General features: G+C 42.2%; 1 protein-coding gene across 1 annotated transcript in view; it reads left to right on the forward strand.

Moving 5' to 3' along the window:
• The first annotated feature begins 854 nt into the window (after nt 1-854).
• LOC136857888 (uncharacterized) overlaps nt 855-19,691 on the forward strand; it is an 84,620-nt gene continuing 65,783 nt past the window's right edge. Inside the window, exon 1 of the mRNA XM_068225194.1 lies at nt 855-1,902. Coding sequence (XP_068081295.1) covers nt 855-1,902 — 1,048 coding nt within the window. The remainder of the gene's footprint in view (nt 1,903-19,691) is intronic.

Here is a 19,691-nt window from a genome sequence, read left to right on the forward strand (position 1 = left end):
GCCACTTACAGCTTACACGACGCACACCGTGTTGGCTACTCACTTGGTATTTTTGGGTTGTAGTAGTAGTGCTGACACTGATAACAGATAGGTTAGCATGTTATTTCTCGAAGAGCAGAGGGTTGATTCGATTCCGTATAAGGTAGGTGGATATATGAAGACGAAAATAGCTATAACATCTAGGCTATTTTCTTCAGGTCGACGTTTGAAGGAAATGGGTGAACACATTAGATGATAATTAGACAAAATTATTTTTACATTCTAATCCAGATATAATCTAGAGAGTTCTTAGTTTCACTACTAAGAGGGTTAGTATTTCTTCTTCTCTTCTTCTTATTATTAGAAGTTGCAGTGGTAGTGGAAATAACTAATGTACGCTGGTCTGGTTGTTAGAGTACCGTAGTTGACTGCCGAATAGATTAATCTAAGTTCGAACTCCAGATTTCTCATGATTCTTCCTTGATATAAGGCCCGGGAATGGAAGTACACAGACTCGTAAGGACAAGTGAATAGTTACCTAATACGAAATATATCGGTTCAGGTCAACATATCTGACATCCGTTTCAGGCCTGAATGATTTCCCATTGGTAAAAATATCAAATTTGAAGAAATTTGACCATCTGGAGGGATAATGAGTATGTTTTATTCTCAAAGAAAAATTGAGTTACCTCTACTAAGTTGATCTTTGCGTATAATATACACAGAAATTATGCTTTCCTACTTTCACGGGACTCTCTCTCTCTTCGCCTGTCCACGTCTTTTTTCGGTTGGGTGGCGTTCACCTCTCCGCCTTCTCAACCGGCCCACAACAAGCACAATTGGGCAGACGCCTTGTTGGCTGTCGCCTCCCCACTATGGCCTCTTCCTGTCTCGTTAAGAACGTGGACACCGCATATTCTCCTGAGGCAATCCTTCAATGGCTTTGTCACTCCGGGGTCGATGTTAGAGTGGTTCTACGTCTTCAGGATGCTTCCTCTGGCCAGCCATCACCAGATGTTGTGGTCTTCTTCCGCGACCCACAACTGGCCTATTATGCCCTCATCCGTGCTGACCTCCTGCTCTTTGATCGCGGGTATCAAGCTCTTCCTACTCCTGACCATATTTTGCGACAACTGGCCTCCGATCCTGACTTCCCTCTAACCGTAACGGCTCCCCCCTCCCCTACTCCTACTGTCACCCCTCTCACACCTCCACTGTCTACTACCACCACCACTATTGTCACTACTTCTGTTCGTCTCTCCCCGTCTTCTTCCACTGCCACTCTTACCTTCAGTCATCCCTCCCCCATCATGTCTACCCCACCCTCCTCCCTCTCTACGCCCGTTCCCAGTCCCTCCCTGCCCCCTCCGGAGCTCATGGATACCGCCACCACTGCACAGCTGGCCTCTGCAACTGCGTCTGATGATCCCGCGCCTGCTCCACCACCAACGTCTTTCAGCTGTGTTCTTCGTGGCGTTGACCCTGCTATTGCCGAAAACGACCTCTTGCACGATCTTCACCGGGCAGGAGTTCCGGTACGGCGCGTCTTCCGCATCCTCAACGCTCAAGGCCCGACGTATATGGTTCGCTTCCAGCTGCCCACCCATGAAGACGTCCACCGCCTGCTTACTGATGGCGTTCATCTTCACCGGCGAACCTATCGTGTGGAGCCTTCTCGTTCCCCTCCCCGCACCGTCCGCTCTCCTCCTCACCCCACCCTTTCTCGCTCACTCCCTCCACCGCCACCCACCCAACCACCGCCTCCTTCCAGCCTCCCGCCTGTCTCTATCCTGGAAATTCTCCGTCTCCTTGCCACTTCCATCACTAACATCACCACCAACCTCTATTATCTCCTTCTCCCATCCTACCCGTGTCCTTCTCCCTTCCCCCCCCCACCACCCTCCCCGTCCCTCCACACTCAATGTAAATACTCTTGTACATATTCACTATAACAATCTCTCCACACTCAATGTAAATACTCTTGTACATATTCACTGTAACAATCTCTTTCTATAATGCGTGCCCGAGATACGTTACTTAATAAAATTCTCCCCTCCTTTCCCTCTTGTGTTCGCGGGGGTTTGCCTGCGCGGGGTTCTTTGGGGGGCTTCGCCCTGGGTCCTGGCTTGTTGTAATGGTGCCCTTACGCCAGATTCCATAACGTTTTCCTATTCCGGTGTGTACGACACACACCTACGTTTTAAGCTTCTACCTCTTCTATTTTTCCCGTTCTACGGCCTAAGAGCTCCTACGTTGAGCTGATGGCCCGCCCCTCCTCGCTTGAGGAGAGGAATGAAATAACTTGCTTATCTATCTATCTATCCTACTTTCCGTCGGTAGATGCAGAGTGGGTTGTTGTCCCATAAGCTCTGTACTCTGACCGGCCAACCGAGCAGAGGAAAGGTGGCCACGGCTCTACCGTGGCTCTACGCCTCTGCATTCGGGAGACGTATCTGGGGCACAGTGGTGCACTTCTCGCCTGGCCCGTCAGCTGTGCTGAGAATGGTTTCCGAGGTTTTCCATTCTCCTGCACTAAGGCAAATGCCGGGACAGTTCGTAGTATAGGCCACGGCCGCTTACCCCCTCACCTTCTCCGCACATCTCCTTCACCGTAACAAATCTCCCGGCCTGAGAGACGGCGTCACCGTCTAAGTGGCCCGCCTCCTCCTTCAGGGGAGGAATGAAAACGTTTACTAATAGTAGTTCCTACTTTGAACCGGCTGTGCCTACGAATTTCACAAAACATCCAACATGATCTGCAAAGTTATATAGATTGTACTTATATAGTCACACAATGGAAAATATTATTACATTACCTGCCAAATTTTCAGTAAAACTTGTAAGCTTTTATTTCGTATGTTATCCTAGTTTCAACCAAGTCCTAGTAGATAGCACTACGTTAGCGTCTTGAAATTAGAAACGGTAAAGTCCATGAATATTTACAGAAATTCCCACAATAGTAAACTCATCTATAGCTATAATAGTCAAGTAAGTCTTAATGGATAAGAGCACTTGTCATTCAGTACTTTCCCCAGCACAACCTCCTCTCTTTAAATTTTGACCCCATAGAGGACCGTTCAACCTTAGGTAGTAGGACAGAATCGTATGGAGAGTTCTAAGTGGAGGTTAGCTTAATATGTCTGTGACTATTGTGACTGTGGCATACAAATATGCGTGAATTTTATCGGTGATTTTGTAACAGGGATAAAATGGAATGCACAAGTAGTGGCATTAAACTGCGACAGGAATCGCAAACAATACTCTGTCGTTAACAACATCGATACGCAAGAATACAATGTCTTCAACATAATAATATCACATATCCTCTTGCTTTTGATCTTCAGTGGCATATTTTGATTTTATCAGGAATAGGGCAAATAACGTTCACGAAAATATTTTTCGGTTTTAATAACGAACTGGTATCTTTGTGATAATATGCTACAATATACAAAAGTTAAATTTATTTATTACTAGCTGAAGACAACCCGCTTCCCTTAGTTGTTTTGTGCTTCTGTGTGGTTTTCTCTATATAATTACAGAAGGCGTGCATAAAAAGACCACCCTTTTTCTGTTTCTTCTTTTGAGTTTGTTCTTTTTTTCTGGGTACACAAATATCATACATTCTAAGTTATTTCATAAAAATACATTCTTATACACTGCATTTGAGGTCTTGTTGTCTGGTGCATGCACGACAGATTTTCTGCTTGTCCGACACGGGAGAAAATAACGTTGAGCAGACCACGTGTGAAACACGAATCCTTCAAATTAACTTCGCTATTGTGGGACGTTTGACGCTGAGTCATATTGATAGTAATACTATAAGGTAATCTCATTGGAAATCATAATCGTTTGAAACAAAATGGCAAATCATTTGAGATCAATGGAATTCTTAGTATGAAAACCGATTTTCCTCTTTCTCTGCCGATCATAATTACTGCCTCAATGATTTTGTTAAGGAGCTCTTTCAGTAAGTATCTGCTTTATATTCAAGAATTACAGAAAATACTCACAGATGTACTCCAGCAGAAAACTGTTATGGTTCTGAGATCGCCATACTCCTGCGAGATGAATAAAATATGATATATAAAACCAAGGAGTACACATCGCAGCCTTCTAGAGTACATTCTCATTCATTTTTAATACATTCAGTGACAAAGTCAGCCATTTGCAAGCCCCACATCTCCCACACCACCACAGCTACATACCCACAACCACCATAGTGCACGATGGAAGACTTGAGGCTACTACCACACGCAATCACAAATGGTCTACGGTGGGTATTTGTGGCTGCAAGGTTAAATATACGAAAACACATGTCTATTTTTATATATAGTCAGCATTTTCGATCCCCACATCTCCCACACCACCACAGACACCGACACGCAATCACCATAGTGAGCAATGGGAGACTTGAGGCTACTACCACACACACAAAAAAAGCAGTTGTCTACGTGGGATAGTTGTGGCTGCAGGTTGAAATGAACGAACACGCGTCTATTTTTATGTATAGTCGGCCAATTTCAACTCCATATCTGCCACACCACCACAGCTACATGCACACAACCACCATAGTGCGTGATGCGAGATTCATGGCTACTACCACACACAAACACCAATGGTTTGCGATGGGTAGTTGTGGCTGCAAGGTGAAATACACGAACACACGCGTCTATTTTTATGTATATTCGTCCAATTTCTACTCCGATATTTCTCACACCACCACAGCTCACTATGGGAGACTACAGACTACTACCGCATACGAGGTACAAACACCAGTGGTCTGTGGTGGATAGTTGTGCCTGCAAGGTGAACTATACCAACACATGCGTTTATTTTTATATGTAGTTTGCCACCTTCAACCTCCATATCTACCACAACACCAGAGCTACCGACACGCAACCACCATAGTGCATGATGGAAGACTTGAGGCTACTACCACACACAGTCACAAGTGGTCTACGATGGGTATTTGTGGCTGCAAGGTGAAATATAGGAAAACACGCGTCGATTTTTATATATAGTCAGTCATTTTCAATCCTCACATCTCCCACACCACTACAGATACCGACAGGCAACCACCATAGTGCACGATCGGAAACTCGATGTTCTGTAATGTAGTGGACAGTGTGATCAGGTACCACCTCCGGAGGCCCGGGTTCGATTCCCGACTCTGCCACGAAATTTGAAAAGTGTTACAAGGTAACGTGTAACGTGGTCCATTCAGCCTCGGGAGGTCAACTGAGTAGAGGAGTTCGATTCCCACCTCAGCCACCCTCGAAGTGGTTTTCCATGGTTTCCCACTTCTTCTCCAGGCAAATGCTGTAATTGTACCTAAGACCACGGCCGCTTCCTTTGCTCTTCCTTGCCTATCCCTTCTAGTCTTCCCATTCCCCACAAGGCAGTATAGCAGGTGAGGCCGCCTGGGCGAGGTACTTGTCCTTATCAGTTGTATTCCCGACCAAATGGCTCACGCTCAAGGACAATGCCCTTGAGGCGGTAGAGGTGGGATTTTTTGGTGAGTCCAGGGAACCCGGGCGGTAAACGAATGAAATTATATATATATGAAAATGAAAATTCTCAGCCAGTTTCCAGTCATTCGACCGGGTCAGGAATGGAATTAATAAACCCCCATCTAGCGGCGAGGATAGGAATTGTGGTGGCTGCCGAAGCCTGTCACACTCGCCTGGGGCAATGATTAATGACTGACAGATCAAATGAAGTGATATTGAAGAGTGTTGCTGGAATGAAAGATGACAGGGCAAACTGGAGTACCCGGAGAAAAACCTGTCCCGCCTCCGCTTTGCCCAGCACAAATCCAATATGGAATGGCCGGGATTTGAACAACAGAAACCAGTGGTGAGAGGCCGTGCGCTGCCACTTGAGCCACGGAGGCTTTAATATATATATTATAACTGAAAATATTTAGTAGAATAATTGAATCATTTATATACATATAAATGAATTCATTTATAGGAAATGTTCTTCCGCCGCTTTTCTCATACCTCGGTGGGGTCGCAGGTGCGAACTGTGTCGTATATGTGGATTTGACCCTGTTTTATGGCCGAATGCCCTTCCCAACACCAACTGTATAAGGAGGGATATATTCACTATTGTGTTTCTGTGGTGGTTGGTAATGAAGGGTAACTGTAGAGGTGAGTATTGATACAAACACAAACACCCAGTCCCCGAGCGACCCAGCTGTAAATCGAATCCGGGACCGTCTGAATCGATGATCTCGATGCTGAATATTCAGCGATGGAACCGGACATCTACAAAGAACGTTACGGTTTAAATATATGGTCACGTTTATAATGTTGATGGATGATATTACAAAGAGGAACGCGCGGAACTCATGATGGTACAAGAATTAACACAACATTGTTTGTTGTTATTGTCGTTATTGTGGTTGGAGGAAAGGATGGGCTAGAAGTTCAAGAACAACCGAATGCAGTAAACGAGAAGTTGGAAAAATAAAGAATGAAAATCAGTGTGGGCAAAACAAAGACAATAATGTGATAACATGATGAGAGGGAAAAGTGATACGAACAATAGAATTTGGAGATAAATATATTAAGTTGTGGACAGCTTCAAGTACTTAGAAAGTAAATTAACCGAGAATTTTAAATTAAGCATCGAAATCTACTGAGAATATAGTGACCGGGCGAGTTGGCCGTGCGCGTAGAGGCGCGCGGCTGTGAGCTTGCATCCGGGAGATAGTAGGTTCGAATCACACTATCGGCAGCCCTGAAAATGGTTTTCAGTGGTTTACCATTTTCACACCAGGCAAATGCTGAGGCTGTACCTTAATTAAGGCCACGGCCGCTTCCTTCCAACTCCTAGGCCTTTCCTATCCCATCGTCGCCATAAGACCTATCTGTGTCGGTGCGACGTAAAGCCCCTAGCCCTAGTGGGCGTTTACTATCACAGAGTTTGCAACTCCCATGGTACAAGCCTCTGTCACAACTAATGTGATATGTGACCATTGCAACCAAATGCAAACATCGTAACCCTATGAACGCGTGCTTGCAGCATGCGATTTAATGTTTTCTTAGTCATAGATACCGCAGTAACTCATTCACCTGAAATAGAATAGAATAGAATAGAATAGAATAGAATAGAATAGAATAGAATAGAATAGAATAGAATAGAATAGAATAGAATAGAATATATTTGTCACCTATAGGATTTCCCAATCACAGATGATGTAATGGAAAAACAATGGGGTAAATTGTGTTTATCGAGCGTACCTAGTTCCAAGCGGTTGCTGAGTAAAATAAAACAATATTAAAGAAACGTATTTTTCACTAGAGCATCGTCTATTTATTTCTCCCAAGATTTAAGTCCAAGTATTCGGACTGGAGGATATGAAGTTATCGAAGTACATTCTGACAGGGTTTAAATCACCAAGAATCAAGTTGAAGTTGGATGGCGAATTGTCCGGTTAGAATACTTTAGTGCCTCAACAAATCTCACGCAATCTCTGCAAGCGATGGAGAAGTATCAGGGCTCGTATTGTCTTTCTGCAGCTGAAGAACCTTTCTGTTCGCTAGTTCTGGCCTCTTCCATTGGCATTTTTAATGAAATTTCTCGAACTGCCTACATCTATACTGATTGTCTGAATTGGAATGAGTATCTTACAGTTAAGAATATCTTTGAATTCCCACCACACACAAAGCATAAGCTTCCACTTCAGTGTTTGTTTTGATAGTTCGGTAGCGTGACCCCAGGATTCTTTCCACTCTACATCTCCGTAAACAATCCATTTTTCATCTCCAATTAGTATCCTTAACAATAACTGTTCTGAGTTGTTGCGTCATAGGAGTACATTGCAGATATCCATTTCAACTGTTCGCCACCGTAGTCTCGAGTTAAACAGGCAGGGATCAGAGTCTCGATTATTTAATAAAAATAATACTAGTTTGATGGACTGTAACGGAATAAAATCATCCTCAGGTAACATCATCCATTAAAGAAGTGGGTAAAATTCCCATTCTCGGTGTCATAGACATTTTTTCATTATTAAATAATACAGGATTCTTAATCTAAAATTCCTACAATTCGCAAGACCGTAGAGTTACCTATGACTGATCGAGGTTTTTCCATTCCCTCCTAAGGAACGAGCCACTAACGCTACTATGTCCTTCGGACATTGGTATCTAATTTTGAAATTTCAAAATAAGGGATGGAGGTGAACTAGAGATGTAATTTGGAATCATGGGTAAATCAATAAGGTCACACATTCTCTGTGTCCGTGTCCTTCCCCAAATTTAACTAACAATGAATTTCATTAATTTACAATATACATAATGGGTTCGGTTGTCAGTATTTCTGCATTTAACAATTTTGAATGTTTATATGATTTTGACTTCAACAGTCCATTAATAACAGTTTTCTTCTATCTTCTTTCTTCTTTAGAGTGTGACTGGTGGGAGGTAAGATGTAAGTTTTTACGGTTAGGAATAATTGGGTCGGCTTGGAGAGGTTTCAAGAGGAAGAAAGAGACAGTGAATCAGAATCACATAACAGCTTCCACATTTATTTTGTAAATCACTCAAAAATGACAGCAAAGATTTTCAAGTCCATTGCTGTAAAGCCCTTCAGGACACATTCTTTTATAATTCGGCTCTTAAATTACTCTTGCCAATTTAACCCTAGCATTCGTAAACAGAACATAGTTGCTAACATCGAAGTAGTGTACTCTTATACTTTCCATGCCACCTGTAAACGACTCTACAGAGCTTTTAGAGGTCTTGAAAAGTATTATGTCCTATACATGATAACGCTACATGAAAGTCATTAAAAATATTTAGATATTTATTCTCTTACAAAATAATTTGAAAGAAGGAGAAAAGAAAAATTAACAGATTTAATTCTACATGCACCTTTAAAGTAGGCCACCATGCAGTGTCCCCGTTAAGTGTGATTGGTTGCATAGCATGCAGGGGGTCTCGCAGCTTAGTCCTGTTGGCATACAGCAGACGCGATATTATTGTATTATTTTGGGTTTATGTCGTGTGAAAGAAACAAACTACAGTAAAACTTTACGTTTCCACGTTTTCTTTAAAAATGAATCAAGACTGACCACGGTTGTCCTAACTACTTCCATATAGCGTTAGTTACCATCTATATGGGTTATCACACTTTTCAAGAACTCTTAATATGAATGTTAATCACACTTCTGTTATAACGTGCTATAATAATAATAATAATAATAATAATAATAATAATAATAATAATAATAATAATAATAATAATAATTGTTACGGAGGTTTCCGTGGTAGGTAGAGGTGAAAGAAGGTGCGGGTGTGAATGGATCTCAAGCTACGAAATTATAGTGTCTGTAAAGTAAATTTAAAATTTAATACGGTTATATTTTCTTTTCAAAATAAATAAGTAACAAGCATGGCAGGTACAGAATAGCAAGTCAAATAAGGTAGTTACAATATTTACAGAATTTGGGCTTCGCGCCCCGAGTTCACAATGCTTGGGCAATCAGCTCAGTTTTACCCCAAACACAAGTTTTAACAGAGGGGCAGAAAACCCCATTCATACCTAGGAGCCCTTGCTCCAAATTACACTGAAAACCTCCTCGAGGCATACAACATACAATTTTCAAAAGAGCCACTCGCTCTCAAATTTAAGCCTCTCCCAGGCCACACCAAACTCCACCTTCAAGCTGTCCTCAACGGACATAAACACAGGGGTAAAATACCCAATCTACTGAGGTCTATTAAACGAAAAGAATGTTAACTAAATGACCTCTAAAATAACAATTTGAGAGGAGGCGAACTTGCACTCCTAATACACTAGATTAAGACCTACTTGGCGCTAGGCCGTTAATACAAGGGCTAATCCCATACTAAAGAGGTGACTTAAGAAGAGAACAATTTGTTTTACATTAACGAAGAATAGGTTGAGAAAAATAAGTTCACCTCAAAACAATATGAGTGGGAGCTCGAGAGGGTTAGCACACTCTATCCCAGAATGTAGCTTTACAAGAGAATAGATGAAAAGAGTAGTTACATTTACATTTTAGGAAAAGGTTACATGGTGGAACGCTTCGCACCCGCCCCGAGAGTTAAACTGCTGAGCTAGCAAAGAAAGAATATATTAATCGGCCATTACCTTATTGTTGACCGCTGCCGGAGAAAGAGGCGCTTCCCGCCTCCTGCTATGTACTTAATACACTGAAAGATGGAACAGAAGTGGCCCGGAGACCCAAAAATCAGCAGTTTATATCCTCTCGCGGAAGGTTCTAGGTGTTAGGGGAAAGAAAACACCCTCCCACAAACTTTTTATTGGCTAGGGTATAGAAACATATTCAAGTTGGGGGAAGATACCTATGATTGGTCAGAAATTAATAACAGAAATTCGGGATTGGTCAAATGCAAAACAAGGGGAAAGAGAGGGGTATACAGCCAACTTAAACAATAACAGAAAGAAATTTAACAAAGAACAACCTTTTGAAATAAAATTTTCTCCAAAGAACAGTTATTTTTCTTCCCACTAGGGTGCACTATTGTAGTTTTTCAGTGGTGTCCTCTAGAAGAGAAAGTTCACACTTCTTACTTCAAGTAAAACAAAAGTACGTCGAAAATGACACAGTTCACAAACTCAAAAATTTCCAGGTGGTGACATCTTCTGAGAAACTAGAAAATTAATAGGGTAAATAAAGTTCAGACTTCCTCCAGCAGAGGAGTTTCCATAGGCGCACATTTTAAATTAGCGGAGTGGAGGTGTACCGCCCGGTACAACAATAATAATAATAATTAGTGGACCTGTGCTCCTTATAAATACTGTAGGTCAGATAACTCGTCTTGATATACCTGTCGGAGTCATATTGTTTTGCCGGCCCTTTCCATCAGTTTTACTTTATAACACTTCTTTCTTCTTTCCATACAATATTCTCAGTGCTTCGAGCATTCGGCCGTATGTGGACCTTAAGATTTTCAAACGATCTTGCCCGAGATAGTGCAACATACAATTGGCCGTGGCTGAATACTGGTTGGAGTAAGTAGACTACCCACTTTTTCAAGAGATTGTCCCTGCGCTTTATTAATGGCCATACAGAAGGCTAGTTGACTTTATACCTTTCCGTCTGTACCTAGGTAAACTGTTTCTTCTTCTTCTTAATAATAATAATAATAATAATAATAATAATAATAATAATAATATTGGCTTTACGTCCCACTAACTACTTTTCAGTTTTCGGAGACACCGAGGTGCCGGAATTTTGTCCCTCAGTAGTTCTTTTTACGTGCCAGTAAATCTACCGACAAGACGCTGGCGTATTTAAGAACCTTCAAATACCAATGGACTGGGCGAGGATCGAACCTGCCAAGTTGGGGTCGGATAGCCTGCGCCTCAACCGTCTGAGCCACTCATTCCGGCTGTCTTCTCTTTGCAGCATGTAAGTTATTAGGAACGTTCTGCCATCTGTTGAGTATATTTAGAAGCTGGGAAAGGTCAGGGAATTAAAGAGTATCCAGCACAGGACAGTATTTTCCATGATCACAGGAAGTGTAGGCTATACTCTCTGGCTTGACAGGTAGTAATCAAACATGGGTGCATGCAATGGCATTACTAAGGATGAAAATCACATAGGATACCAGAATATTAACGAAAGTGTTAGTCGCTTAGCAACCTGCTAAGTACAGAATGTGGTAAGCCTTCGCCAGCAATTATTGGAGTGATCATTTAATTATTTTATTTTATGATTACTCAAAGTTGGATGAACTTAGAGACCTATCAATGTCTCACGATTCACCGGCAGGTAATTCTGGGGAGAATAAAACAGAAATGAAGCAAATCGGTCCAGTAGACCGTACGAACGGATTTTCCAAAGCGGTTTTAGTAAACTCTTTTAATATATCAATAATAATAATAATAATAATAGTAATAATAATAATAATAATAATAATAATAATAATAATAATAATAATAATAATAATAATATACACACTCCTATAATGTAGGCCACTATGCATTGTTCCAATTATTATTATTATTATTATTATTATTATTATTATTATTATTATTATTATTATTATTATTATTATTATTATTATTATTATTATTATATGTGTTTTAGATCCCTTCATTTGCTAATGATTTGAAGAAATGCCTTGAAAAGGGATTCCTTAACGTGCCAATACATCTCCTGACATGGATCTCTCGTATTAAATACCACATTAAATGCCAACCGACTGCCCAACCGTTGGTTCCTGCAACCTTTAGCATAGAAGACGATTCTCTATGCTACCGTTCAAGTCAAAATTATTCCAATTACTTATGATACTCTGTCTACCCTACAGAGAAACAAATTCTATATCTAGCGCACGAATTGGATTGATGGCAGGAGTTATGAGTTTGCATTCGGAAAGTGGTTGATTCGAACCCCATTATCGACAGATCTGAAGATTATTTTCTGTGGTTCTAGTCCTAGCCCTTTCCTCCCCTGTCGTCGCCGAAAACCTATTTCAGTTAGTGCAACTAGCAAGATTTCCATACTTGTGTGGCTGGTATAGCACTGTTCACCTTCATATGAATCGTACGGAACTAAACATAACAGTCACTGGCTCCTAGATGAGAGTACCGCAGTGTCAAGGAACCGTGACTCTGTTGAGGAAACAAACAGGTGGAGAACGGTAATTAGAACTGGTGTCAGCCAGTCGTCGTCATTTGTACAATTAATTTTGGAAATACACTGACTGACAGTGACAATGCAACACCAAGGAGGAGTGGTTCGAAAGGGATGTAAGTTGGGGAAAAAACAGAGTCGGCACGGACGAATAATTGATGTTTATTTCAAACCGATATGCAGGTTACACAATGCGCACGGCATCGACTCAGTAGGATGTAGGACCACCGCGAGCGGCGATGCACGCCGAAACACGTCGAGGTACAGAGTCAATAAGAGTGCGGATGGTGTCCTGAGGGATGGTTCTCCATTCTCTGTCAACCATTTGCCACAGTTAGTCGTCCGTACGAGGCTGGGGCAGAGTTTGCAAACGGCGTCCAATGAGATCCCACACGTGTTCGATTGGTGAGAGATCCGGAGAGTACGCTGGCCACGGAAGCATCTGTACACCTCGTAGAGCCTGTTGGGAGATGCGAGCAGTGTGTGGGCGGGCATTATCCTGCTGAAACAGAGCATTGGGCAGCCCCTGAAGGTACGGGAGTGCCACCGGCCGCAGCACATGCTGCACGTAGCGGTGGGCATTTAACGTGCCTTGAATACGCACTAGAGGTGACGTGGAATCATACGCAATAGCGCCCCAAACCATGATGCCGCGTTGTCTAGCGGTAGGGCGCTCCACAGTTACTGCCGGATTTGACCTTTCTCCACGCCGACGCCACACTCGTCTGCGGTGACTATCACTGACAGAACAGAAGCGTGACTCATCGGAGAACACGACGTTCCGCCATTCCCTCATCCAAGTCGCTCTAGCCCGGCACCATGCCAGGCGTGCACGTCTATGCTGTGGAGTCAATGGTAGTCTTCTGAGCGGACGCCGGGAGTGCAGGCCTCCTTCAACCAATCGACGGGAAATTGTTCTGGTCGATATTGGAACAGCCAGGGTGTCTTGCACATGCTGAAGAATGGCGGTTGACGTGGCGTGCGGGGCTGCCACCGCTTGGCGGCGGATGCGCCGATCCTCGCGTGCTGACGTCACTCGGGCTGCGCTTGGACCCCTCGCACGTGCCACATGTCCCTGCGCCACCCATCTTCGCCACAGGCGCTGCACCGTGGACACATCCCTATGGGTATCGGCTGCGATTTGACGAAGCGACCAAGCTGCCCTTCTCAGCCCGATCACCATACCCCTCGTAAAGTCGTCTGTCTGCTGGAAATGCCTCCGTTGACGGCGGCCTGGCATTCTTAGCTATACACGTGTCCTGTGGCACACGACAACACGTTCTACAATGACTGTCGGCTGAGAAATCACGGTACGAAGTGGGCCATTCGCCAACGCCGTGTCCCATTTATCGTTCGCTACGTGCGCAGCACAGCGGCGCATTTCACATCATGAGCATACCTCAGTGACGTCAGTCTACCCTGCAATTGGCATAAAGTTCTGACCACTCCTTCTTGATGTTGCATTTGCTCTGTCAGTCAGTGTAGATTGTGTCAATTCTTTCACTTTAATAATAGTAACAAATCCTTAGTCTGAATGAGATACTGAGTAACGTCTACGGCGGTCCTTTTCAGGATATGGTATCAAGCACCTGCAGAAGGAAAAATTAAGTCGCTTTTATTAAATATATTCCATAAATGGTTAATTTAAAAGAAGATGCCAAGAGTGGTACTTAAACGTCAGTTCCTAAGCAAACAATTAACAAACTCTGTCGTTCAGTTACCGGTTTGCTCTATAGATTTCATTTCATGAATTAAATAACAAATTTCTGAAAAAAATCAAGATAATTGTAATTTATGTTCCTTCATAAAAGTCAGAAAAGAATATTGTAAGAAACAGTCAAATTTCCTCAGATAGTTAATAAGTATTACTTGGTCGTAGTTAGTGTTCCCTCCGTTCAATTGCTATAGATGACATATTGTAAAAATTCTGCCTCACAGTAGTTCCTTAACGAGTGAGCTACACAAGTCGCTATGCGACCTGCCCTTGAGCAAAACGGCAATCACAAACTCGCCATCTGCTCACCGGTTTGTCACTAACAGCTCCAAGATTAAACAATCCTGCTTCCATCGTAACTCTTCGAACGCCGTAGGACTTTGTTATGCGATAGTATCTGTTGTCATTGTCACTCGGAGGACGCTTGTGAGCGAGATATTTTAATGTTGGTGGACTACAGCAGAGATTACCATTAGGTAATCCAATAACGAGAAGTTATGGTAGACTTGATTTTCCAGCATTGCGGCAGGCTTGTGGCTTTAGAATTGGTCTCTTCAGGCATCTAAGGACCAAAAATCGACAGGATAGATGCCCTTGGAAAATCGTTATACTCGCCAGCAAGTGACTCCCCATGATGATCATCATGATCTCCTTTTCTGTTCTTGCATTTAAAAATGTAGTCTGTGGGGATTTTATCCATTTAACAGGGAAAAAACTTGTTTGTCACCACTTCCTAAAATAGCTCGAAGAAGGAAATGTCCCCAACAATCAAAGAAATAAAAACCTATGAAAGACTACATAAATTTCGTATTTTAATATTGTCATATGGGGGAAAGAAATAGAAATTAACCAAGAGAGGTTGACGTGGAAGGAAAAGAGAACCAAGAACCTTTAAACAAGTGTATGCAGGCCTATGTCCAACCGTTGTCTCGTCCCTTTACGGGTTTGGGCATGAAGTGAGATGAACCTTCGTAGCGAATTTTTACGACCGAATGTCCTTCTTGACGTCAACCTCATCAGAGGAGTTAATGAGATGAAATTAATGAGGTGATATATGATAGGAAGGGGGATAGTGAAACCCGGCGAATCATTTTCAAATCAATCTTAAATTTAGCCCCTAAGCCAGCTATAAACATTGTCAAACAAATAAACAACAATGCCTTAAATAAAGCATTAATGAATGGAAGAAAAAAGGCCGACTTTGGGTATCCTATAGATAAAATTCTTATTAACTCTAATTGACTTAGAGTCGATAAAGCAATATATTTTTCAAGCCAAACTCAAAATTAGCGCCTAAACCAGCTATAAACGTAGCCAAGCCAGCCATACGCAGCACAAACTTCGATAACCACGTATCAACAAACGCGCTATTGAACCGAATAAATAAATAAATCCCAGTTGTTACTAGTGTAAACGAATGAACTAAGGCAGAGACAGGTGTTGGGGCAGTTATATCCGCCGGAAGACATGAAGGAACAGGAATTTGTGCAGTTTAAGTTATAGCTGACAATACTACTATAGCACTAATCAACATCATAACAGAAGATTCGTTACCGAAATCTAAATAACACACATAATTTCAACAACCTTATCTTATTATTCAAGCGATAGCCATCAACAACACCACATCTCCAGTTCAATTAGAGAGGGCTGTTAACAACCCAGCATTATAGGATTTCACATTCTGACAATAGATCACCAAACAATAACAAACCTACCCTAATCCATCTCACCCTAATAAAATACTAATGAAATTTGATCTGATAATAAAAAAACATTATAGGCAAAACAAACATTAAAACTAAAATATTAAACCGAACAATTGCCAATTTACCAAAGACGAAATAAACAACACAAACCCCATAAGCAGTAAAGATATTCCATCAATTAAAAAAGCTATAACAATAGATCTAATAATATTAAACACCTCCCATTCAATAAACATTTCTTCTTTATCTGTTTACCCTCCAGGGTCGGTTTTTCCTTGGACTCAGCGAGGGATCCCACCTCCACCGCCTCAAGGGCAGTATCCTGGAGCTGCAGACTCTGGGTCGGGTGATACAACTGGGGAGGATGACCAGTACGTCTCCCAAGCGGCCTCACCTGCTATACTTAACAGGGGCCTTGCGGGGGGATAGGAAGATTGGAAGGGATAGACAAGGAAAAGGAAAGGAAGTGGCCGTGGCCTTAAGTTAGGTACCATTCCAGCATTTGCCTGGAGGAGAAATGGGAAACCCCGGAAAACCACTTTCAGAATGACTGAGGTGGGAATCGAACCCACCTCTACTCAGTTGACCTCCCGAGGCTGGGTAGACCCCGTTCCAGCCCTCGTACCACTTTTCAAATTTCGTGGCAGAGCCAGGAATCGAACCCGGGCCTCTGGGGGTGGCAGCTAATCACACTAACCACTACACCGCAGAGGCGAACCAATAAAAACTAAATCATATAAAATAAAATCCTATTGTAATTAAAACTACTGCCATAATAAACAAAAATAAGAAACTCAAGAAAGAAATAGATTATGACCATAAAATGGTTTAAAGTAGGTTCTTATAACTTTGGCATCACAAACCAATATTTTCATTAAACTATCTAAACACAACCACAAAATATACAAATCTCCCCTCAACACTAAAATATTTAAGGGCAATAAATGTAACAACAATAAAATAAACTCAAGACTATAGCCTCCTGAACATGAATAAATCCTGGATTATAGCATACCATGCTACTGTAAGAGTATAAATACAATATATAAACCGCTCTAAAATATGATAATAACATCAATGTAAATTAGTTACCCAGGATCAAGCAACTTAACTATTAAACAATCCAATCTCCCCTATTAAATTCAATGAGGGGTGTGCCACCATGTTTGGTGTGCTGAGTAAAAACCATCACAAAGCAATCGATGGTATAAAATTCATTAAACAATTTCTGACCAATATACTCCGAGTACCAAGCCACTCATATGTGATATTAGCTAGGGCAAACAAACCTGAAGAACATAACCGGTGGGCGATTATAACTTATTCTAAATACCCAAACAGTCAAAGCCTACTCCCATCGAATAGCATCAAGAGGTGTGGTCAAGGCTTTATGTCTCCATCCGACCATAGACTTGGCGCCTAAATGATCACGGCCACCTTGCGGGCCAGAACCTTGACACTAGTAAATAGAAAGCGGCCACGTTAGTCCAAGAAATGAGCTCATGAGGGAAGGGAGTGTAATATCAAAGGATGGAGTTTTCTTTTGCTTTCACCGAGCGAGTTGACTGTGCTGTTAGGGCTGCGCAGCTGTGAGCTTGCATTCTGGAGATAGTGAGCTCGAACTCCCTGTTGGCAGCCCAGCCAAGATGGTTTTCCGTGGTTTCCCATTTACACACGAGGCAAATGATATAGCTGTACCTTAACTAAGGACACGGCCGCTCCTTTCCCTCTCCTAACCCTTTCCTCTCCCATCGTCGCCATAAGACCTACTGTGTCGGTGCGACTCAAAGCCAAGTGTAAAAGAAACAAAAAAGAATTCTTTTTCTTTCAATATTGTTCAGAATTGAAGATGTCAGAGCCTCAGAGACCTTGTTGTGGATACCTCGTTCTCATTTCATTGCGGTTCTTTAAATGGGCGGTGCTCGAAGATACCGCCGTCCTGGTCAGAATTCATTAAAATTGTTACTGAATCATGGCGATTATTCATCGTCAGGAGTCCTCTCTCTCTAAAGTAACTTCAGTTCTTGAAGTGGTGTTCGCAGTTATTTTGTATGTATGGGTGTATCCTGCTGGCGGCAGTGCAGAAAGCATTAACGGGTTCGTCAGATTAAAAGATATGCCACCGAAGCGTTTCATTCTAGGTGCTAGTCGAGTTAGTACCCTGCACGGGCGTTTGACGGATCTAGGGAGATGAACGAAAACAAAAGATTTATTCACCTTTAACCATACGTCTATCGCCGTGATAGAAATAATAATAATAATATTATTATTATTATTATTATTATTATTATTATTATTGCCTTTCCTTTTTTTTTGCTATTTGCTTTACGTCGCACCGACACAGATAGGTCTTATGGCGACGATGGGATAGATGGGATAGGAAAGGCCTAGGAAGTGGAAGGAAGCGGCCGTGGCCTTAATTAAGGTACAGCCCCGGCATTTGCCTGGTGTGAAAATGGGAAACCACGGAAAACCATCTTCAGGGCTGCCGACAGCGGGGCTCGAACCCACTATCTCCCGATTACTGGATACTGGCCGCACTTAAGCGACTGCAGCTATCGAGCTCGGTATTGCCTTTCCTAAGCCTCGATTTTCTGGAGTATTTATTTTACTTTAAGTTTCGTTTCGGGTCGTTGGTCTGGGTTGATGACTTGTGTGAATAGATCAGGCTCATCTCTAATAGGACCAAGCCTAGAATTTCACCCCATTCTGAAATCTAATTCAAACCAATATTCGTACGGGCGTAATATTATAGTCTTAATTTTCAAGATCACAATAGGTGTTTTTATTTGCTGAATGAATTGGCTTATGGGTTTCTGTTGCTTCCCTTTTTCACACTAGGCAAATGCTGGGGTTGTATCTTAATTAAAGCCACGGTTACTTCCTTCCCACTCCGAGCCCTTTCCTATTTCATTATCGCCATAAGACCTATCTGTATCGGAGCGACGTAAAACAGATTGTTAAATTGAATTGGCTTATGTAGTATACAGGTGTAACGAAACTCCTGGATAGACCTTCAGGAATATAGTATTTCTCTTATACAGAGAAGAATAAAATATTATAAGAACATGGGTACGGAAATGCATACTTACTAAAGCGAGTTATTAGACTCTACCATATCTTACTGCCACAATTACAATTGTTAACATGTGCCATTAATGATGTACTTAATACTTTAACAGCTGCCGAACACTCTGCTGACACGTCATATGAAATGCTCAGAATGCCCACCTCCAACCAAATCCAGGTCTCTGATCTTCTTCGCACTAAGTTCCGAACAGTCTACACGTTCACATATGCCTAGTGTAGTGTGTGCTGTCTTACAGGCAGCCATAATTCGAGCACGGAGAGGTGCTGCATCCTCCACAACAGTCGAATTAACCTAAACTTTTAGTACCCCCACAGGAAAAATTCCAGTGGATTTAAATCAGGAGAACGTGGAGGACAAGCAGTTGGTCTACTTCTACCTGTCCAGGACTTACGGTAATGTGCATTAAGAAGGCTGCGGACACAAAGACTGAAAATGTTCATGGGGACTATCATGAATGAAACTTTAAACAAACCAATCAGACCAGACGATTGGGATTACGGGAATCCTTTGTGGGTGTTAAAGACGTATTAAAGTCAACATCAAGTTACCCGCTATATG

Source organism: Anabrus simplex, chromosome 1 (assembly GCF_040414725.1).
Source record: "Anabrus simplex isolate iqAnaSimp1 chromosome 1, ASM4041472v1, whole genome shotgun sequence".
NCBI classification, from domain to species: Eukaryota; Metazoa; Arthropoda; class Insecta; order Orthoptera; family Tettigoniidae; genus Anabrus; species Anabrus simplex.